General features: G+C 35.0%; 2 protein-coding genes across 2 annotated transcripts; one reads left to right on the forward strand and one right to left on the reverse strand.

Annotated features, from left to right (window-relative positions):
* Window positions 1-11,791: 11,791 nt before the first annotated feature.
* LOC134235069 (RBPJ-interacting and tubulin-associated protein 1-like) lies at window positions 11,792-27,297 on the forward strand. The gene is made up of 2 exons (XM_062717156.1): window positions 11,792-11,977; window positions 26,455-27,297. The coding sequence occupies exons 1-2, from the start codon at window positions 11,829-11,831 to the stop codon at window positions 27,071-27,073; spliced, it is 768 nt and encodes a 255-aa protein (XP_062573140.1). The 5' UTR covers window positions 11,792-11,828; the 3' UTR covers window positions 27,074-27,297.
* On the reverse strand, window positions 20,256-25,741 carry LOC134235068 (SUMO-specific isopeptidase USPL1-like). The gene is made up of 5 exons (XM_062717155.1): window positions 25,648-25,741; window positions 25,297-25,413; window positions 23,970-25,021; window positions 23,595-23,755; window positions 20,256-23,334 (listed from the first exon to the last, which is right to left on the reverse strand). The coding sequence occupies exons 2-5, from the start codon at window positions 25,405-25,407 to the stop codon at window positions 22,091-22,093; spliced, it is 2,568 nt and encodes an 855-aa protein (XP_062573139.1). The 5' UTR covers window positions 25,408-25,413; window positions 25,648-25,741; the 3' UTR covers window positions 20,256-22,090.
* Window positions 27,298-27,683: the final 386 nt, after the last annotated feature.

Below are 27,683 nucleotides of genomic sequence, written 5' to 3' on the forward strand. Positions count from 1 at the left end.
GTTTTTTATGTTTACAGTCTTGTTAAAAATTCAAATATATGGAATAAGGAATGTTCATTTCAAAAAAGTATACATTTACACATTGAGATACAAACACAACTCTACAGGAAAAAGATGCAAAAATGATTCATGCATAAACTCAGATCTCGATTAAAGAAAAAAAGAGAAAATAAATCGGTAAATGCATTAAAATTGATGAAGCCTCAGTTCTGACCAAACCTAATACAAACACGCTAATTCTAAGAAATTAAAGAAATCATTTTATTGTTAACTGTTTATGATTTATCTTAAAGATACAAACTAAATAGAAATTTTCCTGTCATCCACATGTGACTGAAATATTGCCGACTCGGCGTTTACAATGTAATAATAAACAGTCAATCAATCCTACCATACATTCCATGATAAAACTTAAAAATACAAACTTAAAACTATTTTTTCCCATTCTAATTTACAGAAGAGTTACATTTCAATTATTCAATATAACTTACCATCAAATTATAACTTGCAAATTGTATAAATTGTAAAAATACTCTTAAATTAAATATATGGAGATAACGAACAGTATTCAAGCAAAGTCCATAAAACAATACAAAAAAGGAGCAGATCAAAGACGGACCTCCGAAACATCAGAGGTTGGATCAGGTGTCATGGAGAAGTGTGCATCCCCTGTCGATCGGTCACATCCGCCGTGTGCTCCTTGTTATGATTGGAAAATAGCGGGAAAATCCGTCGTCAATTCAGTGTGTAAATAAGCAAGAAAAACGTCAGTCAACATTTAATTCAATGGTAATTTGAATTTGCTGACAAGGTCATTGTATCGACCATAGAACTTACGAAATGATGGCTTTAAACGAGACTGCTGAAATTCTTGTTTCATCGACTTGTTTGTAATTTACCTCGTTTTAGAAACTGTTCATACATAGAGCATACTCTTGCGTATCGAATCAACTAAGAGATATGAACTTCGTATGCAGGTGATAAAGGTATATTGCTGCATAAGTAAGGAAAGTTGACGATTGAAAAGTGAAAGTCATCATATTCATCATAGAGCATGGTTGTTAGATTACCATTAACGTCTTTTTCAAGTAAAATATCCAAATTTGAAACAGATGTTACAGGTTCTATGGTATCTTTTATCTAAAACTCACCGGGATATATCGTATCGAAATAGAATGGAAATATTTGACAATTTCGTCGATATACTAAATGTCGAGTTGAAGGTCACAGCGAGTGTTTTCTTCTTTTCACGTATAAGATTTTAATTGGACAAATTAATATGTTCTAAGAAATTTTAAAGTACCGAGACTTCATACTTTTAAAACTTTGAAGAATTATTATGAATAATTTGGAGATATTTTCCCACTTTTTACTAAATAATGTAGCTTAGTCAAACATTTGTTGTTGTTGTTAAATAGAATATATTTTTTAGCCTGACATTCATCTAAGCAATCTTAAGATATATAAATTTTGAATGACAAAATCTTTAATTATTTATCTTAAAACGCTTTTCCCTTAGATATCGGTCAGACAATTAAATATCCTCAAATGTCGTGATGTTTTGTGATTCAAATTTTAGTTTATTCGATACTCCAGGCATGCTCTGATAAGATCATTTTTTGTAGCAAGGCAGATGATATAGTCACTGACAGATGGGTTGATGTTACAATGATTTAAATAACCTCGTTTAAAGACAGTTTTTCGTAAATTCTATGACCTTTAATAATGAATTAGTTTGCAAAAACATAATGGTAGTTCTAACTATGGACTTGATATTAATATACAAATATTAGAAGCTGTACATACATTTAAAGCAGCAACAAAACGTTTTATATAAAACACTGTCATATACATATATAGGTGTAATTTTTAATTGTTAGAAATACTCCCAAACCGGTACTACTTTGTTTTTTGTCCCCCCTCCCTGTAATTTGCCCTTTCTGTTATTTTGTTCATTTTATTTTTCTCTTTTGTACAATTTTTCTTTATATGACTTTTTCTGCATTTTTTTCTCTATGTTACTTTGTTCATTTTTGTTTGTGTTTTTTTTTTCTCTCTTCTTTTGTACATTCTCTAATTATTACTATTTGTTTTGTACCTTGACCTAAATGTAGGGAGAGGGCTAAAATAGGCTGCGCCTGCTGCCCAATCCTATTCACGATACCATCAGTGAATAAAATATTGTTTAAATTAAAAAAATATAATCAATCATTAGGTTGTATTTTGGGAATATTGTTTCATATCAATGTAAAGCTTTTGGCTCTACGCTGAATTTTACTGCAGAATTTTCCGTGAACCGAATTAGAGTTTAGGACTCTTGGTGGATGTGACCGATCTACAGGGGATGCTTACTCTTCCTAGTCATCTGATCCCATCTCGATTTCCAGGGGTCCATGTTTTACGCCTTTTTCACAGATTTGTACTGTTTAAAATTATTTTTAGATCGATAACTGTCCATTATCTTACCTTTTTAATATTTTTATATATGAAGTAATTACAGATTTTCAGAAAATTTAAAAAGAAAATTTAAAAAAATGTCTCTGAATAAAACACAACGAATTCACGGGAAAATCCTATTTACAAGTTATTTATATCGTCAGCCGTACATATCGGCCACTGGCAAATCTATATAGCTAGCTGATTGATGATATGATGTACCTGACACAGATATCTCCTCAAATTGATGTACATGCACCTCAGTCCCGATTCTCGTAACTCTTCCTAAAATTAAACATAAAATAAAAATATATAAAGTAAAACCAAATCCAAGCATGGGCCTGACAAAGGTTATCTCGTTACCTTCCAATATTCAGTTCGAATGCATTTGGGGGGAAAATCATCAATAAGGCGTAAAAACGCTTTTAAATGGCAAAATTTCCTATTAAATTATACAAATAAATCAAGAGAGAAATCATTTTTTAAAATCTGATTTGGTTTTCATATGAAAAAGGTATACTAGTATATGTTAGGAAATCTGATTGAACCATACAAATTATTATTCATCATCAGGAGTAAAAATATATTTTAAAAGATAATTTTATTATTGCAGGTATCTAGAAAAACTATGAGCCTAAAGATAATTTGAACTCAGACTTAACATTAATTTTATTTTGTAAAATTATCTATTTAGACTCAATGTTATCATATATTAAAGATAGAGTATATTAATGTGATGCATTTCGTCGAAATCTTTTAACTCTGATAGATTGTTTAGACAACGTTTAATGAGATTTTAATAGATTGTATTTTGTCAAAGTTCAGTTCCTCGTGCAATCACTTATAAAATAGAAAATATATAATTCACCGATTTTAGTTGAATTCTTAAAATTTTCAATGCAAATTTGAAATCGGAAACTTTATAATTTAAAACCCTACTATGAAATTCCAAAACAACAACTGACTGTCATTGTATTTGTATGCAATGAATTTATTTTCTCATCCATAAGCACATTATTTTGTTATTTTTGATCATCATCGTAAGATGTCATTATTTTTTTATTAATCTTTAACTGTTTAAAAAAGATTTTTCCCTTATCCTTAACTAAAATAAATTTCTACTTAAGTTTACATATCTAAACATAAATAGACAGAAATATTCATAGTTGAATCCTACATGTGTGTGTGGGACTCAAAATGTACGAAAATCCCTTTCCAGTCTATAAATTTGCGTAGTCATTATTTCAATCATATAAACTGAGTGAAACAATTTTGACGTCAGAGAGAAGAGAATGTTCACCCAGTGAAACACCCATTAAAGGTGCTTAGACACAATCTTGATGTTAATATTTCACAGATGTTCAGCATAACTTCGTAAATTATATGTTGCAATTGAATTTCATACGAAAATATAAAAAAAAAAAATCAAGAGCTTTCTGACGAGAGTAAGAACTTGAAAATCCATAACGAAATAAAGATCTTCTGCCGTTTGCAAGCCCATGAAAAAAATTGCTTATGATCCTCCTTTTATTCTTTTGGAAAGACAGGTTCATGATATGACCGTAAAAAGATTTTCAAGACCTTTCCAACGACACCAAGAACGTTGACATCGGAGCAGTCATTCAAAAGATATGAACAAAAAAGGAAAAGTAAGTGTTTGCAGGGGGTTGAAGTCAGGGTTAGTGTCAGGATCAGGGTTAAGGTTAAGGTTAGTGTTAGGATTAGGATTGGGGTTAGGGTTAGGGGTTAGCGTTAGGGTTATTGTGAGGGTTAGGGTTAGGGTTAGGGTTAGGGCTAGTGTTAGGGTATAGACAACTTGACGTGTTGCGGATGCGGGATTGCGGGGTTAGGGTTAGGGCTAGTGTCAGGGTTAGGGTTAAAGTGGGATGAAAGCGAAAATGATCATGGATTCAAGTGATGGAAGTTATTTAAAGAGGCTGGGGGTGGCAGCCATTTTCAGACTATTTCGATATCCTTTAAAAGAAAAGCTCCATATGATGAAGATATATAAAAATGATCAAATTTTAAAACTAAAACGTATGAATTTTTTCTTTGCTAAATGATAGTTGACAGCTTTAGATACCGTATCTAAAAAAAATAAGTTAAATCTGGTGGTTAATTTGTGATTAATTTGTTGACCCTCCAGCCTCCTTAAACTTTGAATCTCTAGACGCGTTTGATTGACACTTCCTTGCACCTTCACAATTTTTTACTTTCTCCTTCATACTTAAAAAAAGGGCAATTTTGTTTTGTATTAGGTCATGAAATTATACAGAAAATTTGGGAATAATTCACATCAAATCTGTGTCTAAGCAAAAATCTTTTATCAAATTGGGAAAATGGCACCTAATCCCACCTCTGGTGTTTTGAAGGTCTGTATTTGCTCTGCTCCTATTTTGGATTGTTTTATGGTCTTTTGATCTTGAATACTGTTCGTTATCTCCTTATATTTTTACACAGTTGTCAGTTTCTGTACAGTTAAATAACATGAAGAAATGGTTAAAACGTTTGTGTAAATTATGCATTACATTTTAAAGTCTTGAAGACTTCTTATGCTTTTTATCCTTGCATATTTTTATAAACGCACTTTCTGAATTTATATATTAATTGTAATACATTACTTAAAGCTGAACACAACTCGTAAATAGGCATACGAAATTTTCGATATTATTATAAACCATATCAACAAGAGAGGCCTGTTGAACAGAGCGAGCGATCGCAAACATTTCTGTTGTAGGTATAAGTAATTTTAGCGAGCGCTCGCGAATGTTGAACAGGCCTCTGGGTATACTCTTCACATTCGTAACACCTGCATGACTGCTTAATTGTCACGTGCATCGCTGTGCAAAGGTGACACGTGTTCGCGCTGGTTATCTTGCATAACCTTTGTTTAAATTTTATTGCAGTTATATATGTGTTTGTTTGTATAATGCAAAGATCATTACATTCAACTATTTTAAAATTCTTTATATGTATACTGCACTACATAACAAATGTTAGTTTCTATGAAGCAGAATTTGCTCAAAATCTTAAACATCGGTATGTAAAAAGAAGAAAACGTTTGCTGATTTGCTGTAGCCTTCAACTCGATATTTATAGACGACGTACTGTCAATTAACAATAGTCAGTTCCATTCTTATGTCGATACGATGGATCCTGGTGAGCTTGAGATAAAAAATATACCACGGAGTCTGACACTTCTGTTTCATATTTGGATATTTTACTTGACGAAAACGTCAATGGTAATCTAACAGCCATGCTGTATGATAAACGTGATGATTTTAACCTTTCAATCGTCAACTTCCCTTACATACGCAGCAACATGCCTTCATCATCTGCACACCGTTCATAGCAGTTTAGTCGGTAGAGCGCTCGCTCCATGATCGGGAGGTCGTGCGTTCGAATCTCGGCCGCGACTGACCGAAGTCAATAAAAAAGTTCAACTTTTTCTTCGCCACGCGCTCGGCACTTGAAGTGAAGGTCACGGGTCCTTTGGATGAGACCTTAAAATCTGCTAAATGGCCCCGAGTGCCGAGTAAAGTTTGAAGCCCTTCACCGATATATGGTGACGTCTCTACATCAGTGAAAAGTTCTCGAATTGGACGTAAACTAACATACAATCAATCATTACCTGCACACGGGATTTATATCTCTCAATTGATTCGATATGCAAGATCATGCTCTACGTATGTATAATTTCTAAAAACAGGTAAGTTATTGGCAAACGAGTTGATGAAATAGGAATTTCAGCAGTCTCGTTTAAAGTCATTTCGTAATTTCTATGGTAATTTCTATGGTCGATACAAAGACCTTGTCAGGAATTACAATTTATCATTGAGTCAAATGCTGACTGACTTTTCCATATACTAATTGTTAGGCCATTATTTACACACTGAATTGTTGACGGATTTTCCCCTATTTCACGATCATGACAAGGTGTACAAGGAGGGTCAGACCGGTCGACAGGGGATGCTCACTTCTCCATGGCACCTGATCCAATCAGATGTTTTGGAGGTCCGTGATTGATCTCCTCATAATTTGTATTGTTTAATGGACTTTTGAGCTTGAATACTGTTCCTTATCTTCGTATGTTTCATTCTTCAGTATTTTACTTTCCTGCATTATACGAAGTATTACAGTTTTTAGCTCACCTGAGCCGAAGGCTCAAGTGAGCTTTTCTGATCACATTTTGTCCGTCGTCCGTCCGTCCGTCTGTAAACTTTTCACATTTTCGACTTCTTTTCAAGAACCACTGGACCAATTTTGACCAAACTTGGTACGAAGTATCCTTGGGTGAAGGGAAATTTAAATTGTTAAAATGAAGGGCCAAGACCCCTCACAAGGGGAGATAATCAAGAAAAGACAAAAATAGGGTGGGGTCATTAAAAAATCTTCTTTTCAATAACCTCTGGGCAAGAAAAGCTGAAACTTATGTGGAAGCATCCAGGGGTAGTGTAGATTCTAAATTGTTCAAATTATGACCCACGAGGGTAGGGCGGGGCCACAATGGGGAATCAAAGTTTTACATAGAAATATATAGGAAAATTCTTTGAAAATCTTCTCCTCAAGAACCACTGGGCAAGAAAAGCTGAAACTTATGTGAAAGCATCCTAGGGTAAATAGTAGATTCTAAATTGTTCAAATCATGACCCCCGGGGGTAGGGCGGGGCCACAATGCGGAATCAAAGTTTTACATAGAAATATAAAGGAAAAATCTTTGAAAATCTTCTTCTCAAGAACCACTGGGCCAGAATAGCTGAAACTTATGTGGAAGCATCCAGGGGTGGTGTAGATTCTAAATTGTTCAAATCATCGTTTAAAGTCATTTCGTAATTTCTATGGTAATTTCTATGGTCGATACAAAGACCTTGTCAGGAATTACAATTTATCATTAAGTCAAATGCTGACTGACTTTTCCATATACTAATTGTTAGGCCATTATTTACACACTGAATTGTTGACGGATTTTCCCCTATTTCACGATCATGACAAGGTGTACAAGGTGGGTCAGACCGGTCGACAGGGGATGCTCACTTCTCCATGGCACCTGATCCAATCAGATGTTTTGGAGGTCCGTGATTGATCTGCTCCTAATTTGTATTGTTTAATGGACTTTTGAGCTAGAATACTGTTCGTTATCTTCGTATGTTTCATTCTTCAGTATTTTACTTTCCTGCATTATACGAAGTATTACAGTTTTTAGCTCACCTGAGCCGAAGGCTCAAGTGAGCTTTTCTGATCACATTTTGTCCGTCGTCCGTCCGTCCGTCTGTAAACTTTTCACATTTTCGACTTCTTTTCAAGAACCACTGGACCAATTTTGACCAAACTTGGTACGAAGTATCCTTGGGTGAAGGGAAATTTAAATTGTTAAAAATGAAGGGCCAAGTCCCCTCACAAGGGGAGATAATCAAGAAAAGACAAAAATAGGGTGGGGTCATTAAAAAATCTTCTTTTCAATAACCTCTGGGCAAGAAAAGCTGAAACTTATGTGGAAGCATCCAGGGGTAGTGTAGATTCTAAATTGTTCAAATTATGACCCACGAGGGTAGGGCGGGGCCACAATGGGGAATCAAAGTTTTACATAGAAATATATAGGAAAATTCTTTGAAAATCTTCTCCTCAAGAACCACTGGGCAAGAAAAGCTGAAACTTATGTGAAAGCATCCTAGGGTAAATAGTAGATTCTAAATTGTTCAAATCATGACCCCCGGGGGTAGGGCGGGGCCACAATGCGGAATCAAAGTTTTACATAGAAATATAAAGGAAAAATCTTTGAAAATCTTCTTCTCAAGAACCACTGGGCCAGAATAGCTGAAACTTATGTGGAAGCATCCAGGGGTGGTGTAGATTCTAAATTGTTCAAATCATGACCCACGAGGGTAGGGCGGGGCCACAATGGGGAATCAAAGTTTTACATAGAAATATATAGAAAAATTCTTTGAAAATCTTCTCCTCAAGAACCACTTGGCCAGAAAAGCTGAAATTTATGTGCACATCGAAGCATCCTGGGGTATTGTAGATTTAAAAATGTCTAAATCATGATCAGTGGGGTAGGGTGAGGTCGCAATATGTATTAAAAGGGGAAAATCTGGTAAAGAACAGAATGGTCAAAGCTTCTCAGGTGAGCGATGTGGCCCATGGGCCTCTTGTTTTTGTCGCTACCGAATGTTGCATAGCATGCATCCGTCTACACCAGTATCGACTGATCACAATGAACAGAGACTAAATCAGGCCCTATAAATATGTAGGGGTCCTCAAAGATAGTGAGAAGCCGATCAAAAATGGCAGAAACGTTGTTTATACGAATTATGTTCATTTTTAGGTCACCTGAGTAAACTCAGGTGACCTATTGCTATCTGTTTTCGTCCGTCGTCGTGCGTTGTGCGTCGTGCGTTGTGCATTGTCCGTTAACATTTGAACATTTTCAGCTTCTTCTCTGCAGCCAGTGAACCAATTTCAACCAAATTTGGTACAAAGCATCTATGGATGAAGGGGAACAAAAATCGTGAATTTCATGGTCCCTGCCCTCCTGGGGCCTTGGGGGGGGGCAAAACCACTATATTAATGCAATCTTTAAAAATCTTCTTCTTTACTCCTGGACATCAAGCAGTCAAACTGTTTGCATGATTGTAATCAGCATTGAGTCCTCTACTAAAATTGTGAAATTCATGGCCCTGGGGTCAAGGGTTCTATAGCTAGGGCGGGGCTAAATAAGTATATAGTGAAAATGCATTATTTCTTTGAAAATCTTCTTCTCTGCTCCTGGGTATTAAATAAACTAACTAAGTGCATAGTTATGATGAGCAAAAGTACCTCTACCAAAATTGTGAATTTTATGGCCCCATGATCAGAGGTTCTGGTGTTACGGTGGGGCTCTATAGTTTATATAGTGAAAATACATGAATTCTTTGAAAGTCTTCTTCTCTGCTCCTGGGTATTAAATAAACTAACTAAGTGCATAGTTATAATGAGCAAGAGTACCTCTACCAAAATTGTGAATTTTATGGCCCTAGGGTCTGTGGTTCTGGTGTTAGGGCGGGGCTCTATTGATTATATAGTGAAAATACATGAATTTTATGAAAATCTTCTTCTCTGCACCTGGGTATTAAATAAACTAACTAAGTGCATAGTTATGATGAGCAAGAGTACCTCTACCAAAATTGTGAATTTTATGGCCCCAGGGTCAGAGGTTCTGGTGTTAGGGTGGGGCTCTATAGATTATATAGTGAAAATACATGAATTCTTTGAAAATCTTCTTCTCTGCTCCTGGGTATTAAATAAACTAACTAAGTGCATAGTTATGATGAGCAAGAGTACCTCTACCAAAATTGTGAATTTTATGGCCCCAGGATCAGAGGTTCTGGTGTTAGGGTGGGGCTCTATAGATTATATAGTGAAAATACATGAATTCTTTGAAATTCTTCTTCTCTGCTCCTGGGTATTAAATAAAAAATTAACTAATAGTTTCTCGGGCCAAAAAAATCAAAATTCAATGCGGCAGGCAGGCTTTTTTTTTTTTTTTTTTTTTTTTTTTTTTTTTTGTAGCAGGTTTTACAACTTTTTAAAGCCATTTGTTCAATAAAATGATAATATCTTCTAATTCTTAATTTTTGTTCTCTGAAATTAGTTATAATATGTATTCATCTTTAAATAATGTTATTCTAAACATTTATTTAAAAGTTAATTCATAAAACACTGTAAATTTAGAAGAAATATATTGTTTTTCTAATAAAAACGTCTATCTTAGCATTCATGAGAAGGGGAATAACTCGATTTTCTTTTTCAACTTGGAAAAATAGAAAATTGAGTTATTTCCCTTTTCAATCTGTCCATAAAATTGATCAATGCGGCCGTTTTTGAACTGATGCGGCGGTGCCTGAGAAACTATTGATTAATTTTTTTTTGGCCTAAGTGCATAGTTATGATGTGCAAGAGTACCTCTACCAAAATTGTGAATTTTATGGCCCCAGGGTCAGGGTTCGGGTGTTAGGGCGGGGCTCTATTGATTATATAATGAAAATACATGAATTCTTTGAAAAAATTTCTTTTCTGCTCCTAGGAATTAAATAAACTAAGTACATAGTTATGATGAGCAAGAGTGCCTCTACCAAAATTGTGAATTTTATGGCCCTAGGGTCAGGGGTTCTAGTGATAGGGCAGGGCTCTATTGATCATATAGTGAAAATACATTAAATCTTTGAAAATTTTCTTCTCTGCTCTTGGGTATTAAGCAGATGAACTACCTATGTAGTTATGATGAGCAAGGACCTTAATCTTCTAGAATTGTGAATTTCAAGGCCCCAGGGTCAGGGGTACCATTGGGGGGGGGATTGTACTTATATACTGAAACTGGATGAATTGTTTGAGATCTGCTCCTTGTTACCATAGGGGGTGGTGTACTTATATACTGAAACTGGATGAATTGTTTGAGATCTGCTCCTTGGTATTAATCAAATATTTTTGAAAAGCAAGGGTGCCTTTTCAAAAATTGTGCAATGTGTGGATCTAGGCCTAAGGGTCAGGGGTTCATGTGTGATAGGGGCATTACTGATTATTGCTGAATATTACTGATTGCTTGAAATGCATTTTTTGTTCCACCACCCTGCCTATGGGTATTAAGTAAACAAACTAAGCAACTGCTAAGTGTATTGTTATGATCTTTCAAAATTGTGAACGCCATAGCATCTGGCTTAAAACATGAATCAAATTAAATCACTGGAAAGTTGTTGCATAATGCTCAGGTGACCTATAAGGCCCATGGGCCTCTTGTTAAATGATTACATGTACCATGCAAACAAACCTCATTCCAATAAAACAAGCATTTCAATCATTTTATAGAAAAGAAATCTGGTATTTCTGGCGAATTGTCACGTCTTACTTCAACTCAGTTCTGTTTAGTCTTTGTCACGTTTGTTTATTGTTGAAGTATATCCTAAAAACCAGCAACAATCTATTTCCTTAGTGTCGGATCTATTAAGTAGATACATAAGGCCACGGATGGAAATTTATAAAAAGCACTAAAAATGACCAACGACACGAGAAATAAAAATCTTCAACATTGGAAACAGTTTCATAATCTGTAAACCATTAACCTGAACATATAAGATAAAAATAGAAGAGTAGTTAATAATAATGACTTGTCATAAGTAGTAAATTCTGCATGATTGCACTGTATAAATAAAGTATATAAGATTAATACAAGAGATTGGGACATTTAATCTGTTGTCCTGCCTCCTTGGTGCAATCGAGCTCTACTTCATTAAATGCCTAAACAGCTAAAGATTAGAATGATTGTGTTTACAAATTAACACATTACCAAAAGTCGTCTACCCTAACAAAATATTACTAGTTTGCTATGATGGATTACACTTGCACTTAGCTATGACACAATGGCGGGAAGAAACAGCGATCGTCTGTCTTGGTTGACAAGTGACAAAGAGAATGACAAAGCCCCTGTTGGTAATGCTAGAGCTAGTATTTATGAGAAGTTCAAGTTATGGGGATTACTTAGTGAAACGGAAGCTGAGAATGCCGAGAGGTAAGATATAGTCTCAGGTCGATCTGAATTCTCCACATCTCTCTGTTCATCCTATCATCTCACTGAATCAAAAGGAAGCCTGATCATTCTTATTTCCACATCTCACTTTGTAAGAAACTCTGATCATAACCTTCTCCCACATCTCACTTTGTAAGAAACTCTGATCATAACCTTCTCCCACATCTCACTTTGTAAGAAACTCTGATCATAACCTTCTCCCACATCTCACTTTGTAAGAAACTCTGATCATAACCTTCTCCCACATCTCACTTTGTAAGAAACTCTGATCATAACCTTCTCCTACATCTCACGTTGGATGAAATTCTGATCAAAACATCTCGGTGTTAAGGAACGTTTTACCACAGGGTTTAAAAAAGTGAGAAGTTGGGAGTGGGGTGACGACATTATCATAAATCACCATACTTTACAAAGCATTTAAAGGTTTATCATGGTTAAGTCCTTAGTTTACAATTAAAAATAACCTACGAAATTAAATGATTTATAATCATTATTATAGGCAACCTAATTATCTTGTATATGGTCATTCAGACTCATTCCTGTACTTGGAAACTTAAGACCTACCAGAAAATAAACTATTATAGTTATTTATAAGTGTCTACCCTCCGTTTAAACAAAAAGCACTCAAACTGAATTAAATAATTAACTTTAAAGCCCACCGACGTTGATTTTAACCCCAAAAGAGTACACGTTTACGGTGCGTACAGTAACTTTGTCAATAATACCACTCCCACAATCCAAATGGATTAACTAATTATATTCATTTATTTGACCTTGGATTATGCACCAGTAATCCTGACTAAACCATGCACCGAAAGATTTACAGATCAATCACATTATAATTATAATGTGGTATGTTTGAAGATCTATGTAATATAAATTCACGGTAGTTATAATATGAAATGTACCATCGTGATTATTCGTACATGATGGGCGTCTTTCTGTTTCCATCCACTGCATGTTCAAATCGGAAAGTCAATACAAAATCTTGTGCTTTTTTCGTCCACTCTAAAAAGATGTTGGATGCCCATTCGACTAGATGGCTCCATCACCTATCGCCTTCCAACGTGACATCTACTTCTTGCTGCTTTTGAACAGGTTTTCTTCTAGGAACTTATTATATTCGAAAATTGTCCAAGATTAAAACGTTAGCTTTCATTAATGAAAGCGCTAACGCTGTGTTGCTATTTGGAATTTTCAAAGGATATATATATATATATATATATATATATATATATATATATATATATATATATATATATATATATATATATATATATATATTTTCGAAAATAATGTCTTAATTAGTAATGCAGGAGAAATTATAAATATACCTTCAGTAATGTTTCATATTAGAAATGTCTGACAGTTGCTCTCGGACTTGCTTTTGTCTTACGCCGCGGGTTCAAATTCCACTGCACACATGGGACGTGGAGACTGTCCTTCGGATGAGACCGTATAAACCGAGGTCCGTGTCGCAGTAGGTGCTGGCGCGAAAAATATCCATCACTTCTCAATGGCCCCGAGTGTCAAGAATAGGCCAAATTTGCAGCTCTACACCGGCAAGTGGTGGCGTCTCCATATGAGTGAAAAATTCACTAGAGAGACATTAAACAACAAATCAATCTATATATATATATATATATATATATATATATATATATATATATATATATATATATATATATATATATATATGAGAAGCATTTTGAGAGTATTAAACAGAAATTTTCATTTTTAATAACCATTCATTGAAATGAAAAACTGATAAACAGAATTATGTACCTAAGTGTAGTCTACTTGTGTGCCAACTTATATTGAAATCAGACCAAAACTGTAGGAGGTGTAGCATTTTGAAAGAATTTCACAGAAATTTCTATTTTTAGTAACAACAACAACACCGTTCATCGAAATCAAAAACCGATAAAATTATGTAATTACTTGTGTGCCAAGTTATATTGAAATCAGACCAAAACTGTAGGCGGAGTAGCATTTTGAAAGAATTTCATAGAAATTTCTATTTTTATAACAACAGCAACACCGTTCATCGAAATCAAAAACCGATATATAGAATTATGCATCTTAGTGTAGTCTACTTGTGTGCCAAGTTATATTGAAATCAGACCAAAACTGTAGGAGAAGTAGCATTTTGAAAGAATTTCACAGAAATTTCGAAAAACACGGTTCATCGAAATCAAAAACCGATATAGAGAATTATGTATCTCAGTGTAGTCTACTTGTGTACCAAGTTATATTGAAATCGACCAAAACTGTGAAAGAATTTCAAGAAAATAACCACGGCAACACCGTTCATCGAAATCAAAAACCGATAAACAAATTATCTTAGTGTAGTCTACTTGTGTGCCAAGTTATACTGAAATCAGACCAAAACTGTAGGAGGAGTAGCATTTTGAAAAATTGTTTACAGACGTACTAAGACAGACAGACGACGGACGCATTACTATCGCAGAAGCTCTTCTGGTCTCTGATCAGTGAGTGAAAAATTCATTTGATAAACTAGAGAGACATTACAAACAACAAACCAAGTTAACTGATTCTGCTTTTGTTAACTATATAGTTTACGAATGATAATCTAGCTTAAGTTTATCTGTCTGTAATAAGCGTTAACAACAGATTTTGTTGATAAACATAGATTCACGTTTGTAAACTATATAGTTTAATTTCAGCAATAAATATGTTTACTTTTCAACTGTCAGATAAATGTTTTGCAATTGCAAATGATTGTTTTAGTGTTAAGAGTTTACGGTTGTGAAACATAGATTATCGCATTAACACACACGTTGTTAACTATGTTTACAGTCGCTCGATAAACCTAGTTTATCGACTGTGAAACATGTTTAGCTCATTTTTGTGAATTTGGCGTGCCATACACATGAACTATGTTTGTCGCTCTATACAGGCACTTGACACTAACGCTCATGCCAACACGCGAAATACCCTAACAGAGTTTTCAAACGATTTGCATGTAAAGCTTGACTTTGTACGTCCTCTAAACAATTTGTATCCAGGTCATCGGCGCTGAATTTTTTACTGGCCAGTGTCTTTCTTGCTCGTAGGTGGAATTGTGTGTGTGTTTTTTTTGTATTTTAAAAACTCTCAAACAACCAATCTTACACTAGTAACAAAACAGAATTAGAAACTTTGTCAGTCCAAATCAAGTACGCACTAAAATTATGAGTGAAAAATTTTCGACAGGGACGTTAAACAACATACAATCTATCTATCAATCTGTCACTTTTATATATTAATTTCTATGGCCATGTCAGCATTGTCTGTCACTGCTATATTATTACTAGCTATGTCAGTATGCTCCACCCCCCTTACACCAAAACCCTGACCCAGGGGCCATGAAATTCACAATTTTGGAAGAGGCATGCACACTCTTGTTCATCATAACTACGTGCGTATGTACTTAGTTTAATACCAAGGAGCAGAGGAGAATATTTTCAAAGGATTAATGTAATCTATTTAGCCCCGCTCTAACACCATAACCCCTAATCCAAGGACCATGAAATTCACAATTTTGGAAGACGGGCACTCTCCGTTTTCATAACTATGTTCTTATAATTAGTTAGTTTGTTTAATACACAGGAGCAGAGGAAAAGATTTTCAAAGAAATAATGCACTTTTACTATATATGATTTATATAGCCCTACCTAGGCACTAGAACCTCTTACCCTGGGCCCATGAATTTCAAAATTTTGGTAGAGGACTCAATGCTGATTTCAATCATGCCAACAGCTTGCCTGCTTAATGTCCAGGAGTAAAGAAGAGTTTAAAAGACTGCATTAATTTTAGTGGTTTTGGCCCCACCCCTCAGGCCCCAGGAGAGGGGGGGACCATGAAATTCAAAAATTTTGTTCCCTTTCACCTATAGATGCTGTATACTAAATTTGGCTGAAATTGGTTCAGTGGTTCCAGAGAAGAAGCTAAAAATGTTCAAAAGTTTACGACTGATGAACAACAACGGATGAAAACATATAGCAGTAGGTCACCTGAGTCAACTCAGGTGATCGTTTAAAAAAACAAGTGGACCATCTTTAAAATAATGTAAGTTCCATTACCATTACCCCTACTCAAGATTAAATAAATTGTCGATAGGTTAATGAGAAAAAATTTTGTTCTCAAAAAAATTTTAGTGCTTAATTTTACAGGAGGCCCATGGGCCTTGTGGACACCTGAGTATCATCTAACAACTTTAAAGCAATTGTATTTGTTACCTGTTTTACAGCAAAAGCCATGAAATTTACAATTTTGAAAGAGGCACCATTGTTTATCATAATCATTAATTAGCATGCTTATTTTGGTTACTTAATACCTAGAGGGTAGATCAAAGTAACAAAGAGAAATGCATTTCCACTATATAACCACCAGTTGTGCACCCCACCCCACAGGAACCACTGACCCTGGGGCAAATATTTCAAGATGCTGGAAATTTTATCAAAATTTTTATTTCACTACTTTCATTATGGTCACCTGAGTATCATTTAACAACTTTAAAGCAATGTATTTGGTTCCTGTTTTAAAGCAAAAGCCATAAAATTCACAATTTTGAAAGAGGCACCATTGTTTATCATATTTATACACTTAGCATATTTACTTTGGTTACTTAATACCCAGGGGTAGATCAGAGTAACAAAGAGAAATGCATTTCCACTTTATAACCACCAGTTGTGCACCCCACCCCACAGGAACCACTGACCCTGGGGCAAATATTTCAAAATTTTGGAAAATTTATCATAAATTTTATTTCAGCATTAATGATTGATTAATACATGTACCAAAGAGCAGATTTCAAAGCATTAATTTATTTTCAGACTAAGTACACCCCCCTCCCCCTACCCCTGACCCGAGGGCCCTAAAAATAACCAATTTGGAAGAGGCACCAATCTTCATCAAAAATATGTACTTAGATCCTTGGCATATATATTACCCAGGAGCAAAGGTAAAGATTTTCAAAGAATTCATGCATTTTCCCTGTAAAATCATTAGAGCCCCACCCAAACACCAGAACCCCTGACCCAGGGGCCCTGAAATTCACAATTTTAGAAGATGCAGCCTTATAATTATTCAACATAATCATGTACTTTGTTAGTCTATTTAATACCTCACAGCAGAGAAGAAGATTTTTAAAGTTTTAACGTATTTTCACTGTACAATATCATCAATAGAGCCCCACCCTTACACCAGAACCCCTGACCTAAGGGCCATAAAATTCACAATATTTGAAGAGATATTCTTGTTCATCATAACTTTGTACTTAGTTTATTTAAGACCCAGGAGCAGAGAAGATTTTCAAAGAATTTATGCAATTTCACTATATAACCTATTTAGCCTAGCCCTTGCACCAGAACCCCTGACCCTTAGGGCCATGAAATCACAATTTTGAAAGAGGCAGCCTTATTCAACATATTACTATGTACTTGGGAAATGTTTATTTAATGCCCAGGAGCAAAGAAGAAAATTTTCAAAGAATTCAAGCATTTTTGATCACTATATAATCTATTTAGCCCCGCCCTAGCACTACAACCCCTAACCCCTGGGCCATGAATTTCAAAATTTTGGTAGAGGACTCAATGCTGATTTCAATCATGCCAACAGTTTGCCTGCTTGATGTCCAGGAGTAGACAAGATTTTTAAAGATTGAATTAATTTTAGTGGTTTTGGCCCCACCCCTCAGGCCCCAGGGAGGGCAGGGACCATGAAATTCACAAATTTTGTTCCCTTTCACCAGTGAAGCTTTGTGCCAAAATTGGTTCGGGGGTTGCAGAGAAGAGGCTGAAAATGTTCAAATGTTAATGCATGACGCAGGATGAAAACAGACAGCAATAAGAATCTATTATCCAGCCTTAAGAATGCATGCTGTACATTAAAAAATTGCTTAAATTCCTTGATGTTAAAAAAAATGAGTGGGCCAATTTTATTTTTAGAATGTCCATTGGGAGAGGGCAATTTTTTAAAAGATAGCATGGGAAATTAAATATGAAGCTCATTAGGTACAAAGCTAACCTCAGAGCAAGTGAGACCAATCCTGTTTTTAATATAACTTTGCTGTTCTTGAAAAGATTTTCAAAGATTTTTCTTCTCTACTTATTACTCTGTACAAAATTGATTCCCATAGTAGTACCTCCCAAACCCTCTCTCCCAGGTCATGATTTAAACAAATTTGAAACTTCTCTACATGAAGACTCTTTTCTTACATGTCAATATGACTAAACACAGCTTTTCTGTTCATGAGATTTTTTTTATTATAAATATTGAACACTTCGATTCCTCATTGTGGCCACAGCCGCCACACCTTACCCATATCGATATTGCCACTTATGGCCCCACTACCCCGGGGGGTCTTGATAATAGAAAACTTGAATATTCACTATCTAGAAATACTTCCTTATTACAGTCATATATCACCAATCTTGGGGTTGCTGTTCTGGAGAAGAATTTTCCTATATATTTCTATGCAAAACTTTGATCATCCATTATGGCCTCAACTTTTCCCTGGGGTTATGAACTTATGATATGAAGGAACTTCAATCTAGTCACTTCTCAAGGATGCTTCCATATTAACATCACCAACAATGGCTTTCCTGTTCTTGAGATTTCTGTGAAATACTTCAATTACCCAATTTGGCACCATCCTATACCCCTGAAGGGTCATGATTTGAACATACTTGAATCTACACTATATGAGGATGACTCCACAAGTTTCATCTTTCTTGGTCCAGTGGTTCATGAGATTTTTAAAAATTTGTCATCAATTTTTCACTTATTCATAACTTTCTCCCCTTGGAAGAGGGTGTGGCCCTTCATTTGAACTAGCATTTAGATTTTTTGAAGATACAATAAAACTCACTTAGTATGAATATGGATATAGCAAAAGTGGTTCTTGTGAAGAAGATGAACATATGTGAAAAGTTTATCACAACAGACATTTAACATATTAATTTTTATCAGAAAAGCTCACTCTAGCCTTCAGCTCTGGTGAACTAATAAAAATGCTACAGCACTACGAGAATAAGTCTTTCATACTTTCTTATTATTGGAAGAATTACATCTTTTGGAAGAAGCACATCTTCCAATCCTAACTACCGTATGCAGATCTTACTGGTGTACTTCAAATATTTCCTGTCCCTTGGGCCATAGTTTCAGAATAGACACCCAAATTGTTTATAATTATGCACCTTTTTCATTTTCTAACAAGCTAATTCAGAGAATTTTCCCCCGCGGGTCCTCCTGACTGAATTATTATGCCATTATTGTAGAAGTATTAAATGTATACATCTATAAGGAAGCAAATAAAATATATGCCAATATGGATATAAATATTTGGTTGCTTATTCTTTATTATGTGTATAGAAGATCCTTTTTACTGGTATATGGAATATTTATCACACTGTATTGATGATTTAATGAGTTTATGCAAGCCAGTCCTCATAAATTTTTCATTTCACATGCTACCATTTATTTTTTAAAAAGTATTTCGAAAAAAAAAGAAATGGTTCGTCCGGGATTTGAACCCGTCACCCCTCACATGTGAAGCGAGAGACATACCACTAGACCACAGAAATGCTTGACGTAAAAGAAAATTAAATGGTAAAATTGAAGTCACATACATGTATATATTCACGTTCGATATTGTCAAAATTTTACACAATGCATGGATGGTGTCTAATTTAACCTTTATCAAACAGTTCTAATAGATGTTATAAGGACCTGTTTTATTAATATTTGCTAAAAATAGTGACATGTAATACAATAAATACTAATCTTGAAAGGGGTATTAGGGAGTTGTGCATAAAATTACATAGCAAAAGCTCAAAATCCTCTTGATATATACCCAGAAGGGATAGTGTTATGACAGAATGTATAAATTTATGACCTTGAACACCTTTTGACCTCAAAATCAATAGGGATGATTGTTATGCCAAATTTCATTGCAAAAGCTCAAAGGGTTCTCAGATATAAATTTTTTCGACCTTTTGACCCCAAAATCAATATGTCCATAGGGAGTTGCTATTTTTTGCAAAAAAAGGGTCGAGATATCGTGTGAAAATGAAAGCGTTACAGACAGAAGAATGAAGGACAGATGGACGGACGGACAGACCCAAATTAATATCCCCCACTTTTCAAGTGGGGGACAAAAATATCCCGAGGCCATGCATTTCATAATTTTGCTAGAGGGCTTAATGCTCATTACAATTTAATTTTGGAACAACCCTTCTAATGCTCACTTATTACACATGAAGAAAAATGAATTTTATTACAATTAAGCAAATGAACATAAATGATATCTCTTCCATGTCTTAAGTTTGGTTCACTTTCGTTTCTACTTTCACAAAGAGGTTATACCTGCAACACATCTGGGTTTTTTTAATTGTTATCGGTTCTTATTATATCATGACAGACCTTCATTTTGCATGTTAAAAACCACAGATAATTCTTTTGACAAGTTCACTGTAGAATTCCTTTGTTGCAATATTGAATATTACACCTAGATCGCACATTACACAAGGCAGATTTTCTTTTCTGTAATTGCAAGCATCAGGAATGTGTAGATTGATGAAAAGCTCTTCCAAGCTCTCAGCTGTTTACAAGCCAATCTTTTCAACAGTGGCAGCCTCCTCTACAAATCTTATTTGTCTCATTGATTGGGCCTTCCACCGTTCTCTACCCAACCTTTTCTTGACGACAGACAAAATTAAACCTCTTTTCTTGACGACAGACATCATACAACACCATTTTTGGATGACAGACTTCGATTTATTCCTTTTTTGACGACGGACATCATATAACACCATTTTTGGATGACAGACTTCGATTTATTCCTTTTTTGACGACGGACATCATATAACACCATTTTTGAATGACAAACTTCCTTTTATTCCTTTTTTGACGACGGACATCAAATAACACCATTTTTGGATGACAGACTTCGATTTATTCCTTTTTTTGACGACGGACATCACCGAGTACCATTTTTTGATGACAGACTTCAATGTTTCCCTTTTTTTAATAACGGACATTGTTCACCACTCTTATGCTAACTACGGACATCACGACGACAGAAAGTTTTTTTCCCGTTTCTGGTCGTATTTTTTCTGGGGAGTCACTATTGCAAATGACGAACATTTCCAATTTTTCTTTCACACAATCATTCAGATAAGTTTGGTTTAAATAATCCAGTTTCTTTCAAACCAATTATTTACAAAATATCAAAAAACATAAGTGTCTCTCCAGTGAATTCTAGAGAAAGTAATGACCTCATTTATAAATATTACTAACAATAATTGACCTTAAAACAACAGACTGACAGACAATATTGAATTAGACCTTCTCACGCAATACAAAAATGACCTTAACCACAATCAAAAATAAAACAGACAGACAAAACAAATGTCATCTATAACAGTTTGATTCATCATGTTCAGACAGACAAGTATTCAACCCATAAAAATGTGTGATTGTGAGAGACCATACCTTGACCTATTACAGAGTTTGATTCTGATAAGATAATCTTTCGCTCTTTAAATGCTTGACTTAACAAATTATATTTTTATATTACATGGTGTTGATAAAGACAGACTATAATTTGACTTAAAATGAGTATGCTAAAAATCTATGCAAATAAATCTTTAGTAGAAATTTCTACCGTCTCATTTCAAAATCATATTTTGTTTCTCAAAAATATAAAAGAAAACTACTGCATGTTGGGTTTTTTCTGGAAAACAAATTGTAATATTTAAACAAAAGGTATAGATAACAAGTGTAAATTAACAATGGTACAAAATATATGTATAGAACTTTAAAGAACACATTTGTGGTCTCGGATCAATCACTCTGTATATCACACACATCTTTATGACATTATTAATGTATGAGCAAATAAGAAAAATAATTATATTATCATTCATCCACAACTGTTGCCATCTCATCATAAAAATTTTAGTGAAGGAAAACAATAAGTTCTTAAACATGCTAAATGCACATCAAAAATGATCAATGAAAGCAATAATTCACCAAATCATAACCAAAACTCTTGGCTTTTTTAAATGGAAAATTTTTTTAGACTGAATTTCACAATTGAGCCAAAAATTCATCTAAACTAGATGAAGCCTCATTTTCAGGATTGGTAATAAAATCGGCTAAATCCTGGACGTCTGGGATTAATTCATCCTCATTTAGATCTAAGCTGGAGGTCTTTGTACTATTTGTGCCCCTCGGTAACTCTAAACTTTCAGGCATTGTAAGATTTAAAGCACTGTAGAGACTTTGAAGAACATCACATCCTTCAGAAGCTTGCACATCCATCATTTCTTTCTGAGGTAAGGACTCCGGAGAACTGACACTGGAGTCGCTGCACATGGATTTCCTTCGCTTGGTGTTTTTTTCTGCCACTGCCTTCAACTTCCGCTTCTGTATTGTAAACGTATCACTGTAGGAACTTAAAGCTGGGCTGTTGGGGCGAGAGGAATCTCCCGACATTGAATAAACGCTAGCACTTCTCACAAGTCTAGAAGATTGGGACATATCAGACTTTAAATTCTTGGTGGAAAAATAGCCCTCAAATTTCTTTTTCCCTATGAATGGAGTTCTAAAGTTTGACCTATTGGATCCAGTAGGCTTAGTCATATTATTAGCACCACATACAGCAGAAATGGATTTTCCTGTCCTCTTTTCTGCTTGTAAGACTAGAGAGTTTTTGGATTTCCTTTGAATCAGTGACTTTAGAAAGGCTGGTGTATACACACTTGTAGATCTGGATAAAGCTGGTGGCTGAGTTTTCATTTCAGTTTGGTTTTGCATGGTAGCTTGGTTACAAACATTAGATATCTCACTGCCACTTTTGCAATTGTTTCTAGAGAATTTCCCAGTGTTTGACAATAAACCAGGTGACTGGAGTTGTTGACCTTTGACCTCAGATGGCACCTGAACTATTTGTCCAGTATTGGTCAATTTGACCATCATGTAAGGCTTCAGAGCTGCTGGGGATAAAAACTTCTCTGTAGTGCCCCTAGAACCAGCATCTGCCGACTTCTCTTTATCCTTCATCTGCGAAGCTGCTATATTGGCTGTGAGAGACTTCCTACCAGATATATGCTGACAATCCTCTTCCTTATGTTTTTCTCCAATTTCAGCTGGCTGTTTTTCTGAAAGCTTCATCCTCTGTTTTGTTTTATTGCTGAAAGTCTTATCTGTGTCCATCTGGAGGGAGCTTTCCCACAGGACCATGTGAATTTGTTCTGCAGGAACGCTGAAGGGACGTTTATGGAATTGACAAACTGGAGATTTTAAATCATCGCATTCCATCCAAAGTGACTCTTAAAAAGAAAGATACAAGTTTTAACAATTTTGGAAATTAAGTTTTTCAACATCAGCTAAGCTCTCTCTAAAAATGTATGAAAAATATCTTACCTAAAGAAATTAAATGAATCAGTGAGTAATACATCATACATCACATATATACTTAATAGATTTGCCTCTAGTCAATTCTGTGCATGTTTTTTAAATAAAAAAAGATGTCTATTAAACAACAAAGAACCACCTTTATATATCATTTATTTGAGCATTACACACTTACCTTGACTGTCATATATCCAGGTAACAAAATGATCAGGGTTATTAAGGTATTGGATCAGGCCCCTCACTTTGTAAAGTTTCCCTCCAAAGGAAAAAGTCAACTTCTCCAGACTGTTACTTCTGAGACCCTCTACAAAATGGAGGATGACTACATCTGATAACCTGAAAGATACGATAATATTAAATATAATTATCCAATTAAAAAAAGAGTAAATATTAAAGACTACATACATAATGAATTAATTATGGTTTTAAATGTGAATACACATCAAGAAACAATTTACATTTATTTTTATCATATTCTCTTCAGTGTACTTTAGGAGTTACTTCTCTTGAATGCTAAAGCCTTTGTTGCTTGAGCAAGAAAACTACTTACTCTTCAAATACCATTTTGCGTTGTTGCCATGGTGCCCTACATTTGAAGCAGGATCGTTCCACACTCGGTTCTGCGGATTCTATGTTCTCCGGAGGTTTAGGAATGGTAGGAAGTACCTGTTGATATGAGTCACTCTGTTCATACCCACAAGCCCTACAGTGAAAATCAAACCTGTACTTCATCATCATCAGCTTCTGGGCATCAAAGTCTCCCTTTATCAATAGAGGAATGGCAAACAAAGGGCTGTCATTTTTACCCTTCTCACACTGCAAACTTGGTTGGAGCTTCTGGAAAACAGCCTCTCGAACATTTTGTAAAATGCAAAATGCATTATGATATCGATCTTCAACAGGATAATGTTCTGAAACAAGCTCTGAACAGAGTTTCATCCCTGCACCTGTTTTTATGCCGTTATCAATCACAGAAAGATGCTGGAACTCGTTAACAATGTCAGATGATTTTGGTACTGCAGATAAATCCTGTCCAGGCATTGGTTGAACTTTACGGTCCATCAAAGAGATGGGTTGCTTTCTTACAGATGGGATTGATTCCTGTGAGGCATTAAGAATGTTGCAGGCCTGGTTGTATGCAGTGAGTAGGGTAGTGAGTACTGATTTGTCTGTATCGTTATTAAAAGATTTCACATGCTCTTGAAGCTTTTTACAATGAACAAATAAACACATTACTACGTCAAGCCAGCATAATGCCTCTTTATTCTGCCACTGTGGGAATAAAAGTGTTTTGGTTTTGATACTCCTGGCCTCCTTGCAAACAGTTGCTCCATTACTTGTAAACTTCTCCTCATTTTTCCCTAATTTTCCTGGTATATATGGTGTATGAGGTTTTTCTACAGTTGAAGGCTTGGTTGAAGAAGTAAGTATTTTCCTTACATTTGCTGAGCAGGGAATGACATCTCTGTGTTTCGTACTGGCAGTGACAGGTTGTGCTCTCTGTGGTGTTTGGGAAGGAGTTCTTTTTCTTGGTGATATTTCGGTGTACTTTCTGTTGACAATAATACTCCCTGGGGAGGACTGGCCAATAGGGTAGGTACACTGAAATTATTAGAAATTTTAAGTGTTAAGATTAAATAAATGGTAGACAGTCTTTTTAAAAAGAGGGGGAGGGGGTAAAATGTTAATTCTGTATTAAAAATAACTGTTCATTCATCATTGTCTGTTCAAAATATTTTTAAGCAGCAAAAAGGAAATACATATCCTAAAGAAATTTTGCATGGGCCAAGAGAGTCATAGATGAAAAAAATCTATTTTTCTCTTTTCTTGAGATTGTCCAAGTTATAATAATAAATTAATTAATAATAAATAAATACCTTGTCATCCTCACAAAATCGCACAGCCTCATCAAAGTTTATTTGATACACTCGCAGTCGGTTGGATTTCCCAGCTGCCGCACATACATGGCAGAACTCTGAGAGATTCATGTTGACCTGAGAAATTTCCAAAAATGTAAAAGCATGACTTGTTTCTTCCTAACACATATATATAATCTTCAATAACGAATAGCATACGTTTGAGCACACGTGACCTAACCGGGAAAAATCGTTATCTGTACGTTTCAACAATGGCTCGACGCCAACATTTCTTTCAAATCATTAAGAGGATTGTATATTCAAGTTTTTCTCTACCTGTTATTTAACATTACTTTACCACAGCATACTTACAAAACAAAGACATCACTTTCTCTTTCGACTGACTCTCCTTCAACACATGCCCGACGCCATTTTCTTATCTTGCACTCAATGCATCATGGGAAGATGGTGTGTGTAATTTTAGTAATAATGTATTTTCCACAGTATAATAAAAATAAAATGACATATTTTGTAGATGAGGATAATATTTTTCATATGTAAAATATTTGAATGAAACTGTGAATTTTTTGTAATAATCTTTTGAACCTGCAGACTCGCTTTAGAAAAGTCAAATGAGTTAAATATAGTACCGAGTTCTACTGTTACCCAAAGCAAGCGTCTTATGAACCATGATCTTTTGTTGACATGCAGCCAAGCAGCAATGACAAGACTTTAGATTTCAGATAAAAGATTCCATATCAAGTAATTAATTTTGCTAAAATTAATCTAGAGAACTAATTTAAATCATTGTATTAGCTTACTATTTATACTACATCTGTGCAGTTGATCATAACACCTTTTTTGCGTTTGTAAACCTTTTCATAAGAGCATACTGAACCAGGCTAGCAGTTTTGTATAGATCACCTCTAGTTCATGAATGCAAATAAATTATTTGTTTCACATGTATAGCCAATTAAAACATAAATTCAAGCATATTTATGAAGTTAATACAAATTATTGCATCGATAATTTAGTTTTGAAGCTTAGAATGGAGAATGTGATGGACCTTCTTAACAGGTCCAAAATGATTTATTCATTTTTTTTAATAAAAAACATAAATGCATTTGCTTTCACTTGTACAATTGTAAATGAATGTCATTGTTTAATCTTGATTACCAGATACTACACAAGGAAGATGGCAGACACTTTTGTCATCACTGGAACTCGACCTCCTTCTTCTTCTTCAGGAAGTCGGCCTCGCAGCGGCTACCGTAAAGTGAGCAACACAGCGGAAGTGGACGAAACTCTGTTTAGATCTCACAATTTTACACAGGTACACGACAGTCAGAGTGGTACATTCCCATTCCAAACAAAAACTCCAAAGGAAAAGAAGAGAGGCCCACCCTTGCTCTGGGCTCCTAGCCCATCTGAGCAAAAACCTAGTAATTACCATAATTTTAAACCTCGCATCAATCACACAAGTGAGTCACAGAGGTACAGATTTCACAACCACAAACCCACATTTGTTGATGAAACTCTCTTTGGTCATAAGCTGGAAGAGCCATCGTTTGAAGCTCCATGGGCAGAAAAGAAAAGGAAGCCCGCCCCACTAAACTGGGCACCTCAAGACTTCTCTTCATCAAGGCAAATGACTCAAGCTAATGCTAACAATAGTAATGAACCATTTTCTCTGGATGGGAGGCCACCTTCAAGACAAGGGAGGCGACCTGCGAGCACCAGAAACCGTCCATGCACGGTAGAAAGTGTAGCAAGCTCAAGGTCTTATTGGAAGCCATGAATCATGTACACAGAACCAAAGGTCTGGTTAATTTTTTTTCTGATCCTTGTACACCCAGTGTCAGTATTTGTTTTATGAATCCATAGTTGACTATTCATTTTCTTTTTTTTTTTGTCCATTTCAGAGTTTTTTTATGTAAAATGGATCCATGTATATGAGAAATGTATTCTTTAAAGATGACTGGTTTATTGTGAGACAAAATGAGAGAAAGCAACATTGTTTTTTAACAAATTCCTTTAAACAGTTGTTGACCCTGAGTGCCATTTATTTTAAGTATATCATAGATCTAAATACATCATCCTTCTGCTGCAAATTGAAATTTTTAAGTATGATTTATTGTGTCTGCAAGGTATGGTAAAAAAATAGAATGTTTTTCATGCTTAGACAAGGTCTGCAGTAAAAGTTATGAGACATGCATTTCTTTTTGATTTAAATGTACATGTATTCAAATTTTGATTAGTTTAATGATGTTTTGATGCCCTCTTTAAAGTTGAGGAAACTTTTATATTCTAACAGGTAGCTTGATAATTTTATTTGCTATTATTTATAGGAAGTATCTCCTAATTTCGTAAAGAAAGTTGTTGTTTCATATGCATGTTCTCATATTCTT

Source organism: Saccostrea cucullata, unplaced genomic scaffold (genome assembly GCF_032062105.1).
Source record: "Saccostrea cucullata isolate Sc308-1 unplaced genomic scaffold, CSIRO_AGI_Scuc_v1 ctg17, whole genome shotgun sequence".
Lineage (NCBI taxonomy): Eukaryota > Metazoa > Mollusca > Bivalvia > Ostreida > Ostreidae > Saccostrea > Saccostrea cuccullata.